This window comes from Nycticebus coucang, chromosome 23 (genome assembly GCF_027406575.1).
Source record: "Nycticebus coucang isolate mNycCou1 chromosome 23, mNycCou1.pri, whole genome shotgun sequence".
Taxonomy (NCBI): Eukaryota; Metazoa; Chordata; class Mammalia; order Primates; family Lorisidae; genus Nycticebus; species Nycticebus coucang.
In genome coordinates, this window is record NC_069802.1 from 11,541,074 (window position 1) to 11,560,207 (window position 19,134).

General features: G+C 37.6%; 1 protein-coding gene and 1 non-coding gene across 2 annotated transcripts in view; one reads left to right on the top strand and one right to left on the bottom strand.

Moving 5' to 3' along the window:
* Positions 1-19,134, bottom strand: part of SLC30A9 (solute carrier family 30 member 9) — an 89,462-nt gene that overhangs the window by 18,241 nt on the left and 52,087 nt on the right. The window contains exons 10-16 of the mRNA XM_053577473.1: positions 16,294-16,349; positions 13,336-13,471; positions 12,324-12,363; positions 9,956-10,027; positions 9,396-9,503; positions 4,749-4,914; positions 1,093-1,222 (exon numbers count right to left, since the gene is read on the bottom strand). Of these exons, the coding sequence (XP_053433448.1) occupies positions 1,093-1,222; positions 4,749-4,914; positions 9,396-9,503; positions 9,956-10,027; positions 12,324-12,363; positions 13,336-13,471; positions 16,294-16,349 (708 nt within the window). The remainder of the gene's footprint in view (positions 1-1,092; positions 1,223-4,748; positions 4,915-9,395; positions 9,504-9,955; positions 10,028-12,323; positions 12,364-13,335; positions 13,472-16,293; positions 16,350-19,134) is intronic.
* Positions 15,699-15,802, top strand: LOC128576204 (U6 spliceosomal RNA). The gene has a single exon (XR_008377308.1). It is a non-coding gene; the product is annotated as a U6 spliceosomal RNA (small nuclear RNA).

Genomic DNA, 19,134 nt, shown 5'->3' on the forward strand with positions numbered 1-19,134 from the left:
ACTACGATACACAATGGTAGAAGTTAAACTGATATGCTTTGAAGAAAAATTTGGCAATGACCTAGAGAAGCTGAAGATAAATATACTCAATGGCTGACCTATTTTAAATCATATACTATAATACCTTAAAGAAACTTCTGCAAATGTGAACAAGACAACATGAATGTGAATCAGGAGATCGCCATCATGACACAATTTCATAAATGCCAGTCACCTAGAGACAGGATAAACTGCAGCATATTTATGGGATGAAATGTTACATAAAAGCAAATTAGAGATAAGTAACATGGAAGAATTTTAAAAACATGGCTGTTAAGCAAATTGTGGCAATAAATAGAGTATGATACCATTTATACCAATTTTTAAACACTAAAAATGCTATACACAGGGTGGGCACAAAGTTCATGTGCAATTTTAAACTGCACACTTTTTTAAATTGCACACGAACTTTAGGGCTACCTTCTATATACTTCTGTAACTTTATTAAAGTTACCTAATCTGTGTCTCAATTTGCCTACATGTGTTAAAAAGAAAATGTTATTTATTTATTTATTTTTTTTTCGTAGAGACAGAGTCTCACTTTATGGCCCTCGGTAGAGTGCCGTGGCCTCACACAGCTCACAGCAACCTCCAACTCCTGGGCTTAAGCGATTCTCTTGCCTCAGCCTCCCGAGTAGCTGGGACTACAGGCACCCGCCACAACGCCCGGCTATTTTTTGGTTGCAGTTTGGCCGGGGCTGGATTTGAACCCACCACCCTCGGTATATGGGGCCGGCGCCTACCGACTGAGCCACAGGTGTCGCCCAGAAAATGTTATTTCTTTATATCACAGAGTTGCTGACAATGAATTAGATAAAACAGATAAAATGCCTGGTGCTTAAGAAGCACTTAAAAAGTCTGTTGTTCTGCTATCTCCTCTGAACCATTCTCCAGAAAATAAAAAGGTTTCTGTCAAACGTTGGAAACTAAGATTCTAAGAGTTGAAGTGAAATTAAGACCTATAAAAAAATAAAGAAGTTTTATTTTGTTTACGTCAAAAGTAATTTTTCTGACCCTTAGCTATCTAAGAAAATAATAAACACATATACTTACTTGTAGCATTTGGTCAAAATCTTGTTTCTCCAAATACGATCTCGTAACAACTCGTCCATCAAAATCTACTTCTGCCTTAAATCTTACTTTACCTAATCCCAGATCTGTGGCTTTAACATCATGAATTGCCCTGCAGTTAACAACAATGCATATAAATTTATATACGCACACATACACACGCACACTTTAATGGCACAAAGTCTAGAACATGGACGAAGACAGCTTCACAGTGTTCATTAAGTACCACCCACCATTTCCTAACGCTCACTGTCCACGTAGATCTTTTTTTGCATTGAGACAATGCCATACACATGGGCAAACTTAACAAATACTATAATATGGTAATTTGTATATATGTGTATTAAAAAATCACTAACTCAAAATCACTTTTCTAAAATGTCATGAGCTCAAGCAATCCACCCACCTCAGCCTCCCAGAGTATTAGGATTACAGGTCTCATAAACCCTTCCCTCCCTAATGTTCACTTACCAATATTCTACGTACCATTTATAGAAAAAATTTTTTTCTTGACAATAGTGTTTTAGAGTATATGAATCACTTCTATATTCACTAGACTCTATAAACTCTTCAAACCATGCTATGAGATCTCCAGTAGACTGGCATTAATAATAACCACCCCATGGTCTGACATGAACACATACAGACCATATTTTGCCACATACAATGCACTTCTGTGTATAAGGGGCACTCACAGCACCCACATTTGTTGGCACAAACTTTCAGGAAAAAAAACCTCTGATTTTAATTTTTTCCCCAAATGAATAGGTCTTTTACTGCATTGTTAAAATTACAAATGTCTCTTAGGAATCACCTGGACAACTCATTTTTTCTTTTTTTTTGAGACAGAGTCTCACTTTGCTGCCCTTGGTAGAGCGCTGTGACATCAGAGCTCACAGCAACCTCAAACTCTTGGGCTCAAGTGATTCTCTTGCCTCAGCCTCCCAAGTCGCTTGGACCACAGGTGCCCACCACAATGCTTGGCTATTTTTTAGAGATGGGGTCTCACTCTGGCTCAGGCTGGTCTTGAACTCTTGAGCTCAGGCAATCCACCTGCCTTGGCCTCCCAGTATGCTAGGATTACAGGCTTGAGCCACTGCAGCTGGCCCATTTTAATTTTTAATAGAAATTTTTGTTTGTTTCTATTTAGGTACTTGTAAAGGAATTTTTAAAAATATCAGCTAGCTTGCTAGCTCCCACCTAACGTATACAAAGAGAAATATAGCGCTCTTCTTCATTGGTCAAAAATGCTTTAGTTGCAAGTTTGCCATAAGTTCAACAACACCAATTACTGTATTCCAAGGTATTATTTTACATAGGGATATCATTATTGCTTTCTATAGTCACACTTTTAATGCATAAACATACATAAAAGAATTTGTAACATTTATGTAGCTATAGAATTAATATCACCCATGTGTAATGCGCCTCCACATTTTTCCCTCAAAAATATGGGCAAAAAGTATATTATATATGGCAAAACATGGTAAAATATAGCACCAACTACCAGGCAGGCTTTTAAGAATGTTTTCATGGCCAGATGCAGTGGCTCCCACCTGTAATCCTAATACTCTGGGAGGCTGAGGTGGGTGGATTGCTTGAGCTCATGAATTTGAGACCAGACTGAGAAAAGGAGAGACCTCATCTCTACTAAAAATTAGAAAAACTGAGGCAAGAGGATCGCTTGAGCCCAAGAGTTGGAGGTAGCTGTGAGCTATGATGTCACAGCACTCTACCCAGGGTGACAGCTTGAGACTGTCTCCAAAAAATAAAAACAAAAACAAAAAAACCAAGAGATGGAATTAATAATCAAAAAACTACCTACATAGAAAAACCTACACCCAGATGGCTTCACTAAATTCTACCAAATATTAAAAAAAGAAATAAAATAATATGATTCTTCACAAACTCTCCCAAAAACTTCACAACTCATTCTAGGAAGTTAGTATTAACCTGGTTACCAAAACCAGACAAAGACAACACAAGGAAAGGATATTAATACAGATTATCTCACATTAAGTTACTAAGTCTGATGCTGATTTTAAGAATGATAATCTTGGCTTGGCACCTGTAGTTCAGAGGCTAGGGCACTGGCCACATACAGTGGGGCTGGTGGGTTCGAACCCAGCCTGGGCCTGCCAGACAATGACAACTACAACAACAACAACAAAAAAAAATAGCCGGGTGTTGTGGTGGGTGCCTACATTTCCAGCTACTTGGGAGGCTGAGGCAAGAGAATCATTTAACCCCAAGAGTTTGAGGTTGCTGTGAGCTGTGACACCACAGCACTCATGACACTCTACTGAGGGCAACACAGTGACACTCTGCCTCAAAAAAAAAAAAAAAAAGACTGCTCAACTTCTGAGTGGGGTGTAGGCAAGGATGGAGAGAAAGAAAAAAAAAAGAATGCTCAACTTCTAATATTTTTTAAGAAGATAGATCTCACTGTGTTGCCCAGGCTGAAGTACAGTGGCTATTCAGAGGCACAATCATGGCACACTATAGCCTCAGACTCCTGACCTCAAGTGATCCTCCCACCTTATCCTATTACCAAGTAGCTGGGACTACAGGGCCATGCCACCATGCTCAGCTCTCAATTTATCATCTTGATCCAATGAGGTCATTAGTTTGCAAGATTAAACATACAGGGCATAGAATATAAATCCAATATTTACTAATGTGTTTTACTAATTCAGATATATAGGTCTTTTTTGTGTGTGTGTGAGACAGAGTCTCAAGCTGTCACCCTCAGTAGAGTACTGTGGCATCACAGCTCACAGCAACCTCCAACTCTTGGGCTTAAGCGATTCTCTTGCCTCAGCCTCCCAAGTAGCTGGGACTACAGGCACCTGCCACAATGCCTGGCTCTGTTTTAGTTGTAGTTGTCATTGTCTGGCAGGCCCAGGCTGGGTTTGAAGCCACCACCCTAGGTGTATGTGGCCAGCGCCCTTGCCAACTGAGCTACGGGCGCCGCCTATATATGTCATTTTTAAGAGATTTAACTTAAAGATTCCAAGTATAACCCAGAAGAAAAACACTTGCTTATTTTAAAGTTTGAAAAAATGTATACATAAAGCTAGTGGAAAGTTAGGATTTTAAAACTTTGCTCTCTCTCTCATCTTTTCATTCTGTTATAAATCTCAGTGAATTTCACGGAGAAGTATTATTAGAACTTCTCTGCTGACTCTCCTCTAAGTCTTCATTAGTCTTACACAATTTAAAAGCTAAGGAAAACATTTTAAAATAAGCTAAAACAAAGAATATATTTTCAAAAGAAGTATGTTATACTTAATTTGGTAATCATTTCCCCATGAATAAAAATCTTATTTAAAATATATTTAATTTGTAATTGCAATACAAATACAAGGCAAATATAAAGGTTTCATGTTAAGAAGCCAACTATTCCCATTATATCTGACTGTTCCTTGGTCTAATAAATTTAAAAGGAAACTTATATGTAGTTTTCTAAATGTATCTTTGCTTCCTTCTAAGATTATAATTCTTAGAAGTAATAGATTTCTTAAAGTTCTAAGAGCTAGGAACCCAAAACTTACTCTGGAAGTATTTACAAACCAAGCATTTTTATTTTTTAGTATGTGTTTTGCAAGTCTTAGTAGCAGCACTGGAATAAGTCTGACCTTACTGACGGGTCATTCTCCAGGAGTTCAGTAAGCCGCTGGACTTGCTCTGGCTGGATGGATCGCCCTAAGAGCGCTTCTGTGTTAGTGTAGATGAGGAATGCTGATACCACACCTAATAAGGTGCCCACACCCAGAGAACCTAGGCTGTCATACAGTGGATTGCCTAAATAAAGCACACAAGAAATCAGTAAATACACATTTTCTATTATTTCAGTGAGTTTTAGAGAGCAAAAATCCAGAACTAGTAAATCAAGGCATGTGAAATTCACTCTTAATTTTTATTTTTTTCTTTTCTTTTTTTGAAACAGTCTGACTATGTTGCCCTGAGTAGAGTGCCATGGCAAAATAGCTCACAGCAACCTCAAACTCTTGATCTTAAGTGATTCTCTTGCCTTAGCCTTCCAAGTAGCTGGGACTACAGGCACCTGCCACAACACCCGACTATTTTTTTTTTATTGCAGTTGTTGTTTAGCAGGCCCGACCAGGTTCGAACCCGCCCGCCTTGGTGTATGTGGCTGGCACCCTAACCACTGAGGTACAGGTGCCGAGACTCTTAATTCTTTTAATTCGTTCCTTTAATGACTCCTAATACAGTGGTATCTCCACAGTTGACTGCCTCCTTAAGTTGCCATAATTTTCATAAACCACACATGTACCAAAGGTCAGGGCGCCAGCCACATACAGCAAGGCAGGCGGGTTGGAACCTGGCTTGGGTGCCGGCCACATGCTCTGGGGTTGGTGGGTTCGAACCTGGCCCGGGCCTGCTAAACAAACAAACAAACAAAAAAGCCAGGAGTTGTGGCAAGCTGTTATAGTCCTAGCCACTAGGGAGGCTGTGGCAAGAGAATTGTTTAAGCCCAAGAGTTTGAGGTTGCTGTGAGCTATAACACCAAGGCACTCTACTTAGGGTGACAAAGTGAGACACTGTCTCAATTAAAAAAAAAAAAAAACAAAACAAAAAAAGAAAGTTTCTTGGGCGGCACCTATGGCTCAGTGAGTAGGGCGCCGGCCCCATATACCGAGGGTGGTGGGTTCAAACCCAGCCCCGGCCAACAAACAAAAAAATAGCCAGGCATTGTGGTGGGCGCCTGTAGTCCCAGCTAGTCGGGAATCTGAGGTAAGAGAATCGCCTAAGCCCAAGAGCTGGAGGTTGCTGTGAACTGTGATGCCACAGCACTCTACCAAGGGTGACAAATTGAGACTGTCTCTAAAAAAAAAAAAGTTTCTTATGTTGCCCACCTCTATATGTGGACTGATTTGTTACAGTCCCTTGGGTGGTGAACTTATAGGGTTCTACTGTAGTAGTTTTATTAACATCTATGCAAAATGTAACATTAAAAAGTAAACTCAAAAAAAAAAAAGTAAACTCATTTATCTAAATTAACTGTTAAAATGATGAGTAAAACAATCTACTAAAAGATTTGTAAATATACAGCCCACTACTAAATACTGTAGAAAACCAAAAGAATTATTTTAAAACATATTTGCATGCAAATAATCCTACAGAAATTGTAGAAATATTACCTGGAAGAAAACCCTTCTTGAAGAAAACATTTCCTGGTGTGTTACTTAATTTAAATAAATTAATTCACTGAATAAAATTTAATTCGTGCGAAACATACATATTTTTGTAAGTTTGATTTGGTGGTTTCCGTTATTACGTAAGAGAAAATAAATACACTAAAAGTTGACTTATGTTCACTTCAGTAGTACATGTGCTAAAACTGGAATAATACAGAGAAATTTAACCTAACTCATGCAAGAATGGCACAAATTCACACAGCTTTCCATGTTTCACTATGTTGCCCTCCATATGTAAAAAATATGACTTTTATATTAAGTCATACTTTCTATAAGCCTAAATTTTTGCTAATAATTTATATACAAAAAGCATCTAAAATTCTAAGGTCAGCCAGAAAATTGGTATTTTTTACAAATATTTAGGATCACAGTGAACATCAGAGAATGCTGGCATAGTATTAAAATGTGCCATTCAAAATGAGAAAAAGGAGTGGTGCCTGTGGCTCAGTGAGCAGGATGCCGGCCCCATATACCGAGGGTGGCGGGTTCAAACCCGGTCCTGGACAAACTGCAACAAAAAAATAGCCGGGTGTTGTGGCGGGCGCCTGTAGTCCCAGCTACTCGGGAGGCTGAGGCAGGAGAATCGCCTAAGCCCAGGAGCTGGAGGTTGCTGTGAGCTATGTGACGCCACGGCACTTTACTGAGGGCCATAAAGTGAGACTCTGTCTCTACCAAAAAAAAAAAAAAAAAAAGAGAAAAAGCTATTTGTACCTCAGGGTTTTTTTTTTTTTTTTTTTGAGACAGAGTCTCACTATGTTGCCCTCAGTAGAGTACTGTGCTGTCACAGCTCACAGCAACCTCAAACTCTTGGGCTCAAGTGATTCTCTTGCCTCAGCCTCCCAAGTAGCTGGGACTATGGGCACCTGCCCGGCTATTTTTTTGTTGCAGTCATCACTGTTGTCTAGCTGTCCAGGCCAGGCTCAAACCCGCCAGCCTTGGTGCATGTAGCTGGCGCCATAACCACTGCTACAGGTGCCAAGCCCGTATTTCAGACTATTTGAAGAAACAATTAAGAACTGTGGAAACTCATCACCTAAAATTATTTTAAATATACAAAATAAATGGGGAAGAATGGAAAAAGTTCCATTCCAAGAATTCCAAGGGTCTTCATAAATTGAATCTTTCCATACTAAATGGTTCTTTTGCTTTAGAAAATAAAAATAAAGGGGGCGGCGCCTGTGGCTCAGTGAGAGGGGCGCCGGCCCCATATGCTGAGGGTGGCGGGTTCAAACCCAGCCCCGGCCAAACTGCAACCAAAAAATAGCCGGGCGTTGTGGCGGGCGCCTGTAGTCCCAGCTACTCTGGAGGCTGAGGCAAGAGAATTACTTAAGCCCAAGAGTTAGAGGTTGCTGTGAGCCATGTGATGCCACGGCACTCTACCCGAGGGCAGTACAGTGAGACTCTGTCTCTACAAAAAAAAAAAAAAAAAAGAAAATAAAAATAAAATGTATTTTCCGTCTTCTCTCTTATTCTTGTTCTCAAAACACTTTACTAAGGAACCACTTTAAAGAGAGTTAAGGCAATAGGAAGGCAATGGCACTAAGAGTGGAAAGACAAATGAACAAGAGCGACAACACAGAGTAAGTCTATACTTTTTTTTTTTTTTTTTTGGCCGGGGCTAGGTTTGAACCCGCCACCTCCGGCATATGGGACTGGCGCCCTACTCCTTGAGCCACAGGCGCTGCCCGTACACTTTTTCTTTTCTTTTTTTTTTTTTTTTAAGAGACAGAGTCTCACTTCGTCACTGTTGGTAGAGTGCTGTGGTGTCAGGAGGTGTCTAGCGCCGGTAGAGCACACCTCACAGCAACCTCCAACTCTTGGGCTTGAAAGATTCTCTTGCCTCAGCCTCCCGAGTAGCTAGGACTACAGGCACCTGCACAGTGCCTGCCACAACGCTATTTTCTTGTTGCAGTTTGGCTGGGTTTGAACCCGCCACCCTTGATATAGGGGGCCGGCACCTTACCCACTGAGCCACAGGCGCCACCCAGTAAGTCTACACTATATTGGTTCTACAATATAGGTTCTTAGAAACAGACTTTAAGAGAAAGAGAAAACAACTATGTATAACAAAACTATCATGAACAAGCATTGTTCCTATGGCATATTTCTTGTCATAAAAACATCAAATTCTTAAAGACCAAAAACACTTCCAATATCAAACACTAAAATGTACGTGAGATATACATACATTTAATAAAAAATTAAGTAAGATATTTACCCAATTTTCAGTCAATCACTCAGCAAGGGTAGTCAGAGTGGTAGTGGGTTAAATAAATAAATGTTTGCGAAGCAAAAGCTATAAGGAGCACCTCCTACCACCAGGCAGTTGTAAGCCAGTCACAAATACAGGAGGCCTGCAGATAGCAAATACAGGAGGCCTGCACCATATCCTTTACTGTCGTGCATTTGAATGATTATTGTTCTACTTTGTGAATTTTTATTTGACAAATTTTTTTCATTCATTTATTTTCCAACCTGTTTATTCAGGGTTCAGGGCATGAGGCAAGAACTAACCCTGGACAGAATGCCATTCCTTCTCGGGGTGCGCGCACACCCATACTTATGGGAGTGTCTGGAGAAATCCAGGGAGACGGGAGAGACTGTGAACTCCACACCATGGCCCCAGCCAGGAACTGATTTTTTTCACCTCAACTTTATAATGAAACAATGTTGAATGAAATGTATTATTTGAGAATGTGCTGTATATTTATTCAGAACTTTGGAGTTTATTAAATTTCTCTCTCATATTATCTTAATTAACCTGTGGAATTACCAAGGTAAGTATCATCCATACTTTATAGGTAGAGAATTTAAAGTTGAGAGTGACTGAATAATTTATCAAGTCACTGCTAGAAAGGTTTAGGGCATTATAAAAATCTTCCACCAATAGCCTTTCTTATTTCAAATTTAGAGAAATTTCTAATTCAAAGAAACCTGAATACTTTTACTAACCAAATGCCTTTTATAAACCAGTGATTAGAATGGAATATTATTCAATAAATTCCTGAGTATTAAAGATTTAAGAAGTACAAATGAATCACTTATAATTTCAGAAATATTCACCTGTTATAGAAGTAAGGCCCATACAAGAAGCTGCTATTATCACTCCCAAGACTGCTGCAGTATCTTCCAATAATATAACATTTGTACTAGGATCACGACTTTCCATTACTTAATCATTTGGGGAGAGACAAGAAAAGGAAATTTCCGAAATCTTAATTTGATATTATCAGGTAACATTTCAATAAGTATCCATTTAAATCCAATAAATAAATTTAGATTAAAAAATTTATGAGATCATGATTTTAAAAACTATGTTTAATATACATGTAGTTTTTTGGCTTAAATATCAACAATAATAGTTATATAAAGTCTATTACTTTCTACAGTTATATAAACATATATAAAAATACAGTGGTTCACTTAAGTCAAATCTAAATATATCCAAGTTCAAATTGCACTACATTTCTCTTTTTAAAGAGCTTCAGTATATTTAAGAGCCGTACAGGGACTTAACAGTGAGATATATTTTGCACACATCTATTAGGAACAAAGTAATAGTACTAGGTAATTTTAAACAAATAAAGGAGGTGAAATAAATACCTGGCCTCTAAAAAACATACCATATTTGTAAAACGACATTCCTTTGGCCCGAGCACTCCTACGAAGTTCATTTATAGCAACAAGAAGTGTGGCTGAAAGAAAAGCATTCATGTTGGCAAAGAAACTTCATACTTCTCAACTTTAAAGATGGCATCTCAAAAGATAAGTAAGTACAACATCTTTTTTTTTTTTTTTTTTTTTTTGTGGTTTTTGGCCAGGGCTGGGTTTGAACCCGCCACCTCTGGCATATGGGACCGGCACCCTACTCCTTGAGCCACAGGTGCCGCCCCATAAGTACAACATCTTAATGCCAAGGTTGGCAATAAGAAAAGTTCTGTATCAACTAGCTATCATCAAAACCCAAATTAATCATTATAATAAAACAAATCCCTTATTTCTAAGCCATAAAAATTAAATATAATTACAATAACAACATCCTTATTGAACAAATATTCGTATTTGGCAGGAACCACATACCAACCACAATCACTTTTGATCCTTTCAATCTTTTGAGGCAGGTGGTAGTATCAACATTTTATAAACAACATTTTAGGGCCCAATAAACATATACAATTATGATCTATTAATTCAAAATATTAATAAAAAACAGATGACGGGAACACTATACAAGGTAAGTGACAATGTTTCAGGAGTAAACACCATGAATAAAGTAGTTAATTAGGCAGTTTCATACTGGTATTAGCAGTTTACTGTTATAATACTACCAGAGTTGTGTACATATTTCAGAAACTTTGAAATAAGTCACAGTACAAAAAAAGACAGCCTTGGGCGGCGCCTGTGGCTCAGTGGGTAAGGCGCCGGCCCCATATACCGAGGGTGGCGGGTTCAAACCCGGCCCCGGCCAAACTGCAACCAAAAAATAGCCGGGCGTTGTGGCGGGCGCCTGTAGTCCCAGCTACTCGGGAGGCTGAGGCAGGAGAATCGCTTAAGCCCAGGAGTTGGAGGTTGCTGTGAGCCGTGTGAGGCCACGGCACTCTACCGAGGGCCATAAAGTGGGACTCTGTCTCTACAAAAAAAAAAAAAAAAAAAAAGACAGCCTTCTGATTAACACTGCCAAAAACCGGTATTTTAAAATGCAGTAGAAACTGGCCACAGTAGTGCAAGTCTTTAATCCCAGCTACTCAGAAGGCAGAGTCAAGAGGATCACTGAAGCCCAGGAGCTTGAGGCCAGCCTGGGCAACATAGCAAGACTCTACTTTAGGAATGGAAGAAAAAGTATCCAATGTACTCAGCTCTACTATGAAGCTAAATTATAGCTTTCACATGAAGGCTATAATCCAACTATAGCACAAGAATATGGGGAAAGGGCCAAGGAAGGGGAAGGGAGGGGGGAGGTTATGGTGAAGGGAGGGTAATAGACGGGGCCACGCCTACGGTGTATCTTAGAATGGGTACAGGAGAAACTTACTAAATGCAGAATACAAATGCCTACATACAGTAACTAAGAAAATGCCATGAAGGCTACGTTGAACAGTTTGATGAGAATATTTCGGATTGTATATGAAACCAGCACATTGTACCCCTTGATTGCACTAATGTACAAAGCTATGATTTAACAATAAAAATAAATAAATTAAAAAAAAAATAAAAAAATAAAAAATGTATATGAATAATGGTTTGGTGCCTGTAGCTCAGTGGCTAGGGCACTAGCCACATACACTGGAGCTAGCGGGTTTGAACCCAGCCCTGGCCTGCCAAACACAATGACAACTACAACCAAAAAATAGCCAGGTGTTGTGGTGGGCACCTGTAGTCCCTGCTACTTGGGAGGCTAAGACAAGAGAATGGCTTAAGCCCAAGAGTTTGAGGCTGTTGTGAGCTGTGACACCACGGCACTCTACTGAGGGTGACAAAATGAGATTCTCAAAAAAAAAATATATATATATGTATAAATAAAATTTAAATTTAAATGATATATAGTTGTTTTTATACTCCATTTCAAATGTTCTGAGCACTGTGATATAATACTCATGAACAAACATACTTTCCCCCTATCCTCATTCAGGGGTGGGGAATCTGAGGCCTTAAGGCCACATGTGGCCTTGTAGATCCTTGAGTACAGACTTTTGATTGAATCTAAATTTTACTGAATCCAAATTTTATAGAACGAATCCTTTGGATTCAGCCAAAGGCAGCAGTAAAGAATCTAGAAGGCCACAGGTTCCCCACCCCTGTCCTCATCCATTATAGGTGTGGTCGTATTATATAATACAAAGACTTTACTCCCTAAAAGTAGACAAAGCTTACTTAGATTCTTATTCTCATACTTTAATCAATGGAATTTAGCAAACTATAATAATGAACTGCTGAATATTTATGTATTAGAAAATTAAGAATAAGGAGACACTTTGTGACAGCACCACGTACCTCCTTCAGATACCAATGATCCTGCTAAAATACAATATGCCTAGAAAATATTAAAATAAAGCATAAATTATTTTGCTGAAGAATACAATTATTCATGCACAAAATCTGCAATGTCTAAACAATATAAATTCAAATCTAAGCCAGATGATAAAGACACCAATGGAAAGGAATTCAGCAGGACAATGAGATACAAACTGACGTTTGAAACACGGGGTGTGGACAGCAGATGCAGGACGATCCACATCCATACTCAAGTAACTGTGGGTTGTGCTTGCACGTCCAGCACTAAAAGGTCCTGATTCAGAAGATAAGCAGTTATAAATGGTAATCAGTTACTTTTTTTTTTTGGTAACACTATTTTCCTTGCACTTCTAGGACATTCTTCAATTAAATAAAGATGGCAAGAGAAGTTTTATTCCAAGGCGTACAAAAAGAGTTAATCTAGGAACATAAATTCTAAAAAATTTCAACATTCAAGCCAAATATCTACATCATAGTATGAAAATAGCACTTTTTATTCCCTGTCTCAACCTTCAACACAGCCTAGGGCTCAGGACAGAGGGGCAGAAGCCCAGCGGTTGCAGGGAGAGGACCTGAGCACTTTCCCAGTCTTCCAGAGCAGGGTTCCTACCTGAAGGAAGCCAGGATGAGTGAAAACTTTAAATGCAGTTCCAATTTAGGACTATTACAAGGGACTGGATATTTGAATTACTGAAAGACTATTCTTGGGACTAAAAGTGAACAGAGGTCTTTTTGTTCTTTGACAGTAACAGGAGAAATTCAATGAACTCGCCAACATTTGACCAAGGAGGCAGGACTTAGTAATTGCACTTACAGAGATCTTCTTGTTAAACATCACTGAATCATCTGGATTAATCACATGGATCATATACCTATTCAACTGTATACTCATATTATTCACATTCTTTGACATCAGGATGACAAAGGCATTCTATTTACTCAATCACTATATCATATTACTTCAAAACTGAGGAGAAAAAAAGAGGATTACCCATAGAAGGGATTCCATTGGTTGAGGATGAAGCAATCCCATGACTCCATGGTACCACGATAGTCCTGCACCCATCATGAAAATACCAACACCACTAATTAGCGAAGAAATATAGCGCATATTTGAAAATCCATAACTGAAAAATAAAAAAGATGTAGTTTGTAAGAAGTATAAAGTTTCCTTTAAAAATATATGCTTAAAAGGTCAATGGAAAGGAAAACAAAAAATCTTCTTAGAATATGAAGATGTCTGGTGCACACTTCAATTATTTAGATCAAATAAAAACAATATTAAAAAAAAGAATATGAAGATGTCATAGCTTTATACTTAAGTAAAATGTGCCAAATTCAAACCTAATCAGAAAAGCAGTATGTAGATTGAAAAAACCTGCAAGATCTTTGAAAATATTTAAAGTGAATATCATTTAATTTAGGTATTTCTAATCCCTTTTCCATATAACCTACTTTGATTTAGTACAGTACATCTATATTATATACTACAGATGCTGGTAAAATTAAACATTTTTAAAATGCATTGAAATGTTTAATGAATGGAATAACATTTACATTTCCTTAAAATGCAGCTTCTAATTGAGTACTTTTGGTTCTTTTGCATAGGTAATCTACGATTTATATTACCTATAATTTGATGCTGGATAATGAACAGTTTACAACATATAATTTATTGCTGGTTCTGAATAGTTTAGAATAGCACAATTATCAACTATTACTAGAACCCAGAAGGGCATTTTCAGTTTTAAAATCTCAATTATTTTCAAGCATCTCTGGTCAATGTACATTATTTCATATTACTCTCAGTACCAATACAATGCTAGAGTATTGAAAGAATTAAAAAATATGACATACTATACGAGGAAAAGAATTGCTCATTCACAAAAATACTTCCAGGGAAACTCACCCCAAAACCCAAACTGTATGGCACCCTTCTAAGAGATAGAAATGTAAACAAGAATTCTTTTTTTTTGCAGTTTTGGCTGGCGCCAGGCTTGAACCTGCCACCCGTGGTATATGGGGCCAGTGCTCCACTCCTTTGAGCCATAGGCACTGCCCTAAACAAGAATTCTTAATTCTTTTTTTTTTTTTTTTTTTTTTTGTTTTTGGCCGGGGCTGGGTTTGAACCCGCCACCTCCGGCATATGGGACCGGCGCCCTACTCCTTGAGCCACAGGTGTCACCCAGAATTCTTAATTCTTATAAAAATCTAAATTCTTTTTTCAAAGATGTGATCGTGCCATAGAGAATTCCCAGTTCATAGATGTGACAATTTTTCTCATTTAGAAAAATTTACTTTCTTCTAAAGATTCCCCCCAAAGTAATATAGAATATATATTTGTTTAAGTAAATTAAGACCTAAATTAAATGGCATTAATTTCATTTTAGGTGTTTTTAAGGAATCTTTAGTTTCTTTTTTCTTTCTTTCTTTTTTGAGATAGAGTCTGTGTTGCCCTCAGTAGAGTACCATAGCGTCATAGCTCACAGCAACCTCAAACTCTTGGGCTTAAGCCAATCTCTTGCCTCAGCCTCCCAAGTAGCTGGGACTACAGGCGCCCGCCACAACACCCGCTATTTTGTTTTGTTGTTGCAGTTGTCATTGTTGTTTAGCAGGCCTGGGCTGGGTTTGAACCCTCCAGCTCTGGTGTATGTGGCCGTCGCCCTAACCACGAACTACAAGTGCTAAGCCAGAATCTTTAGTTTCTTATTGAAATTTTTAATTATATAGATCTGTGCTGTCCAATATGATAAGCTACTAGCTACATGTGGCAATTTAAATTTAAATTAACTGAAAGTAAATACAGTTTAAAACTACAGTTCTTCAGTTTCACTAGCCACATTTCCAGTGCTCAACAGCCACATACAGTTAGTGACTACCATACTGTACAGATAAAAAATATTTCCATCACTGAAGAAAATTCTGTTGGGCAGCACTAACGTAGATGATTTAAAATGTTTTGAGAAGAAATCTTTATCACCTGAATTTAAAACTATTACCCTCTGTTTTTAAAATGTTGGCATATAAAACGGGCTAAGAAAAACATTTTTTTTCCAGAGATGGTAATTAGAAGACTAGACAACCAATTGTTCTCTATACTAGCTTACTGACACTTCCAGAATATTCAAGATGTCATTATTAGTAAGTTAACAATTGTGCCTTGCTTTCACGTAAACAAAGGTGTTTTTAAAGAATATAGATTCTTAAAAGAAATAACAGTGCATTTTTTTGCCTTAAGATCGTTCAAATTCTATTATTAAAGCTAGTTAAAAATGATGTATGTGGAATAAAAGTTTTAGATGATTCTGCTAGTAGAAGCAACAGCAACCAAAAGCTCTGTATCAAATAAGTATGGTGCTTATTTCAGCAGCAGTACTAAAAGTGGAATGATACAGAGAAGATCAGAATGGCCCCTGTGTAAGGACGACACAAAAATTCATGAACCATTCTATATTTAAAATAATAATGGGCATGATTCAAAATAATAGATGCTAAAAAGTATACTCATTTTACAGATAAATAATTTTGAAATATTAACAAAATACTATTTCCTGACCACAACAGGGAGATTAAAATAACTGTGTGTTTAATACAAGTTATCAAGATTTTAGACTGGGCAGCCTATGAGTCTAAATCTGGAATATATATTTCCCTGTACCATAATAAGATAGACCTTTAACATCAAAATGTGTGCTTTGTTATATGATCAAGTAAAAGATGTGCTGTTACAAAGCACAAAAATAATTTAAAATCCATTTTCAAATTATACCTTGAATTTACTTTGACACAGCGGTGAGTCCTGCATTTTAGATACCACAGTAGAAGAAATGATCAAATCTTTAACAAACTGCGATAAATAAATTGCAGGAGATTTCTGAAATTCAGTTGCTTTTATTTCAATGACTTGTCACCAAAACAAACAAAAACAAAATAAAGGCAATGTCCTTACGGATGAGAAGGATCTGGTGTTTGAACAGACTTACTGATGCCCAATGCTAGTAAACCCTGTGGAGAAGAAGGGAAAAAAGGTAAATAATTATTAGCAAGACATAATATTGTAAAGCCAATCTCAGGGGTGCAAGCTGACAATGACAAAAAAACACTGAACAATATGCATGTCTGACGGCCCAGCAATTCCCGTTTCTAGTACTTATCTTAGAAAAATAAAGATGAACCCAAAGGGGCTCAAAACACTATTGTTTATAAAGATAAAAAACATGAAGACAACATAAATATCCACCAATTGGAAATGGTAAAATCAATGATAGGCCATAAACTATTTCTACAGCAGTTTAAAAGAAAGGAATCAGGGTAGAGTTTTCTTCATTGACATGAATAAAGCTTTCAGACATACCAGTAAGTGGAGAAGAGAAAATAGCAAGTTAGAAACGATATGTATGGTACAGAACAATCTATATTTTATAGTTTTTGTGAACTACATATAATGTAAAGCACAAGAAAATGTCTGGAAGAACACACATTGAACCATGTTTTTATCTGCGAAGAAAGAAGCAGGATTAAGGTGGTCTGTCATATCTGATTTTTATGGGAAGAACAGCTGTACAAGTAAGAGTAAAAAGTTTAAACCGTGTATGTTATACATGGGCACATACACGATCTGGCCACTGAGTCTGTGCACATACACCGCAGCTCTGTACCAACAACGTGGGCTATCAGTCCCTCACAGCTGTGTTCATGTCAGCGTGCGGCCGTGTCTCGCTGAGTGATGCTCATTGTTGTTGTGTGTTTTTATGTGCCATCGTAAGAATGTCAGAGCTTTAATTAGAGCAATGAACAAACATTGAATTTCTTGCTAAACTTAGCAGGAGTAGATGTGAAATCAGGGACATGTTAGTCCAAGTTTATGGGGACAAATCGGTTAAACATTTTTTGGAGGGGACAGAAAGCATCACTGATGAAGAGACGTCAGGGTGGCCAGTAATGAGCAGAACTGACAAAAACACTGCAAAATTCCCTCAAATTGAGTGTCAAAATTGTTGGCTGACTGTGAAAAGCACAGTGGACAATATAAACATTCATAGAAAAACAGGAAAATCTTAACTCAAAATCTTGGCATAAGACAGGTGTGTGGAAAAATGGTCCTGAAGGAATTCATGGATGAACAAAAGCAAAGGAGAGTCTACATTTGCTAAGAACTTTTGGAGAGGCAAAATGATGTTCTGGACTGTGTTATCACTGGTGAAGAAACTAGTGTACCAACAATGACCCTGAAACAAAGTGTCAAGTGCACAATGGAAGTCAGACACTTGTCCGTGACCAGAAAGTTCCGTCAGTCCATATCAAGAGTCAAAATGATGTTTCTAACCTTTTTTGATATCAGAGGGATTGTTCATTATAAATTTGTACCAGCTGGAAACTTAACCGAGTTTACCACTTGGAAGTGCTGAAAAGAGTACATGAAAAAGTTACACAAAAATAACTCATGGCTCTCATATCATGAAAATGTACCAGCTCACACAGCACTGCCTGTGAGGGACCTTTTAGCCAGTAAACAAATTAACTGTATTGAAACACCCTCCCTATTTGCCTGATCTGGCCCTCAATGTCTTTTTTCTTTACCCAAAGAAAAAGGAAATATTAAAAGAAAGACATCTGGATGACATTTAGGACATCAAAGGTAATAATGCTGGTCATTTCAGGAGAGCTCCTGGTGTCAGTGCAGAGTTTCCCAAGGGAGGGAGTAGTCAGAGGTACCCAGTGACAGCAATGAGGTAGCAGCACTTCTCTAGCATGAGTTTGTGAACTTTACTGTCTGGACGCATACATTTCTCATAAAACTGCAAAAGCCCGCATGGGAAGGACACACCACACTCCTTCCTTCCTCTGTCCCTTTCCTTGTTTCTCACTTGACTTCATCTTTTCTTCCTTTCCTTCTTTCATTTCTATTTATTTGGTTTTTAAAATTTTATCCTTTGTTAAAGAGTTATCCACAGGAACCTCTTTGTATTAGCATGCTTGCCCTTTCTATTAATTTGATATGAATTTAGAAAATCATTAGAACTATTTAATACAAATACAAAGCCTCTGAATGAATTCCCTATGTAATTTCATTTAATTGATCTAGTTTGTTCCTTTCTTCAGCATGATGCCAAATAATCAGACAGGTAAAGCTTCTGGATAATCAAATTCACAGATGAGGTTTCCCTGTAGGATGTAAGACATTTTATAGAAATATTTTTCCTAATAAAATATGCAGAGATTAAATCACCTTGAAAACATTTACTGGATTTGTACATTTCGATATTGGAAATCTTACCCTGAATATGCAGATTATAAGTGTTTTTCCACTGGATTCTACAGGAAAAAAGCAAACTATCTAAACCACAGATGACTTTTCAGTGAATTAAACTGAAAAAATGAAAGCAAATTAAAGGGAACATATAATTCTCTTAAACCTGAACATTCAAACTGAAATAGTCATTATTAATTCACATTAAGTGTACATGTATTAAGCATATATGTATACATGTATGCTTATAATATTTGAAAACTACTCAATAAATATTCAATTTATCTCTAAAAACCTTAATATTCAGGTTGGCTGTGCAATTTACTGTGAAATATCATCAACTATTTTATAAACTGAATATGGACCATATTTCTTAGTTCTTATAGAAAATATCACACATCACCCCATATCCTGTTCTCCCACCAAGGTAGGACAGAATCACAGTCGTGTTTGATATGTGTCTTTGCAGACCAGTTTGCTCACTTAACACATATAAATATATGTTCAGTTATGTTTCTAGAACTTACAGGGCATGTTTGG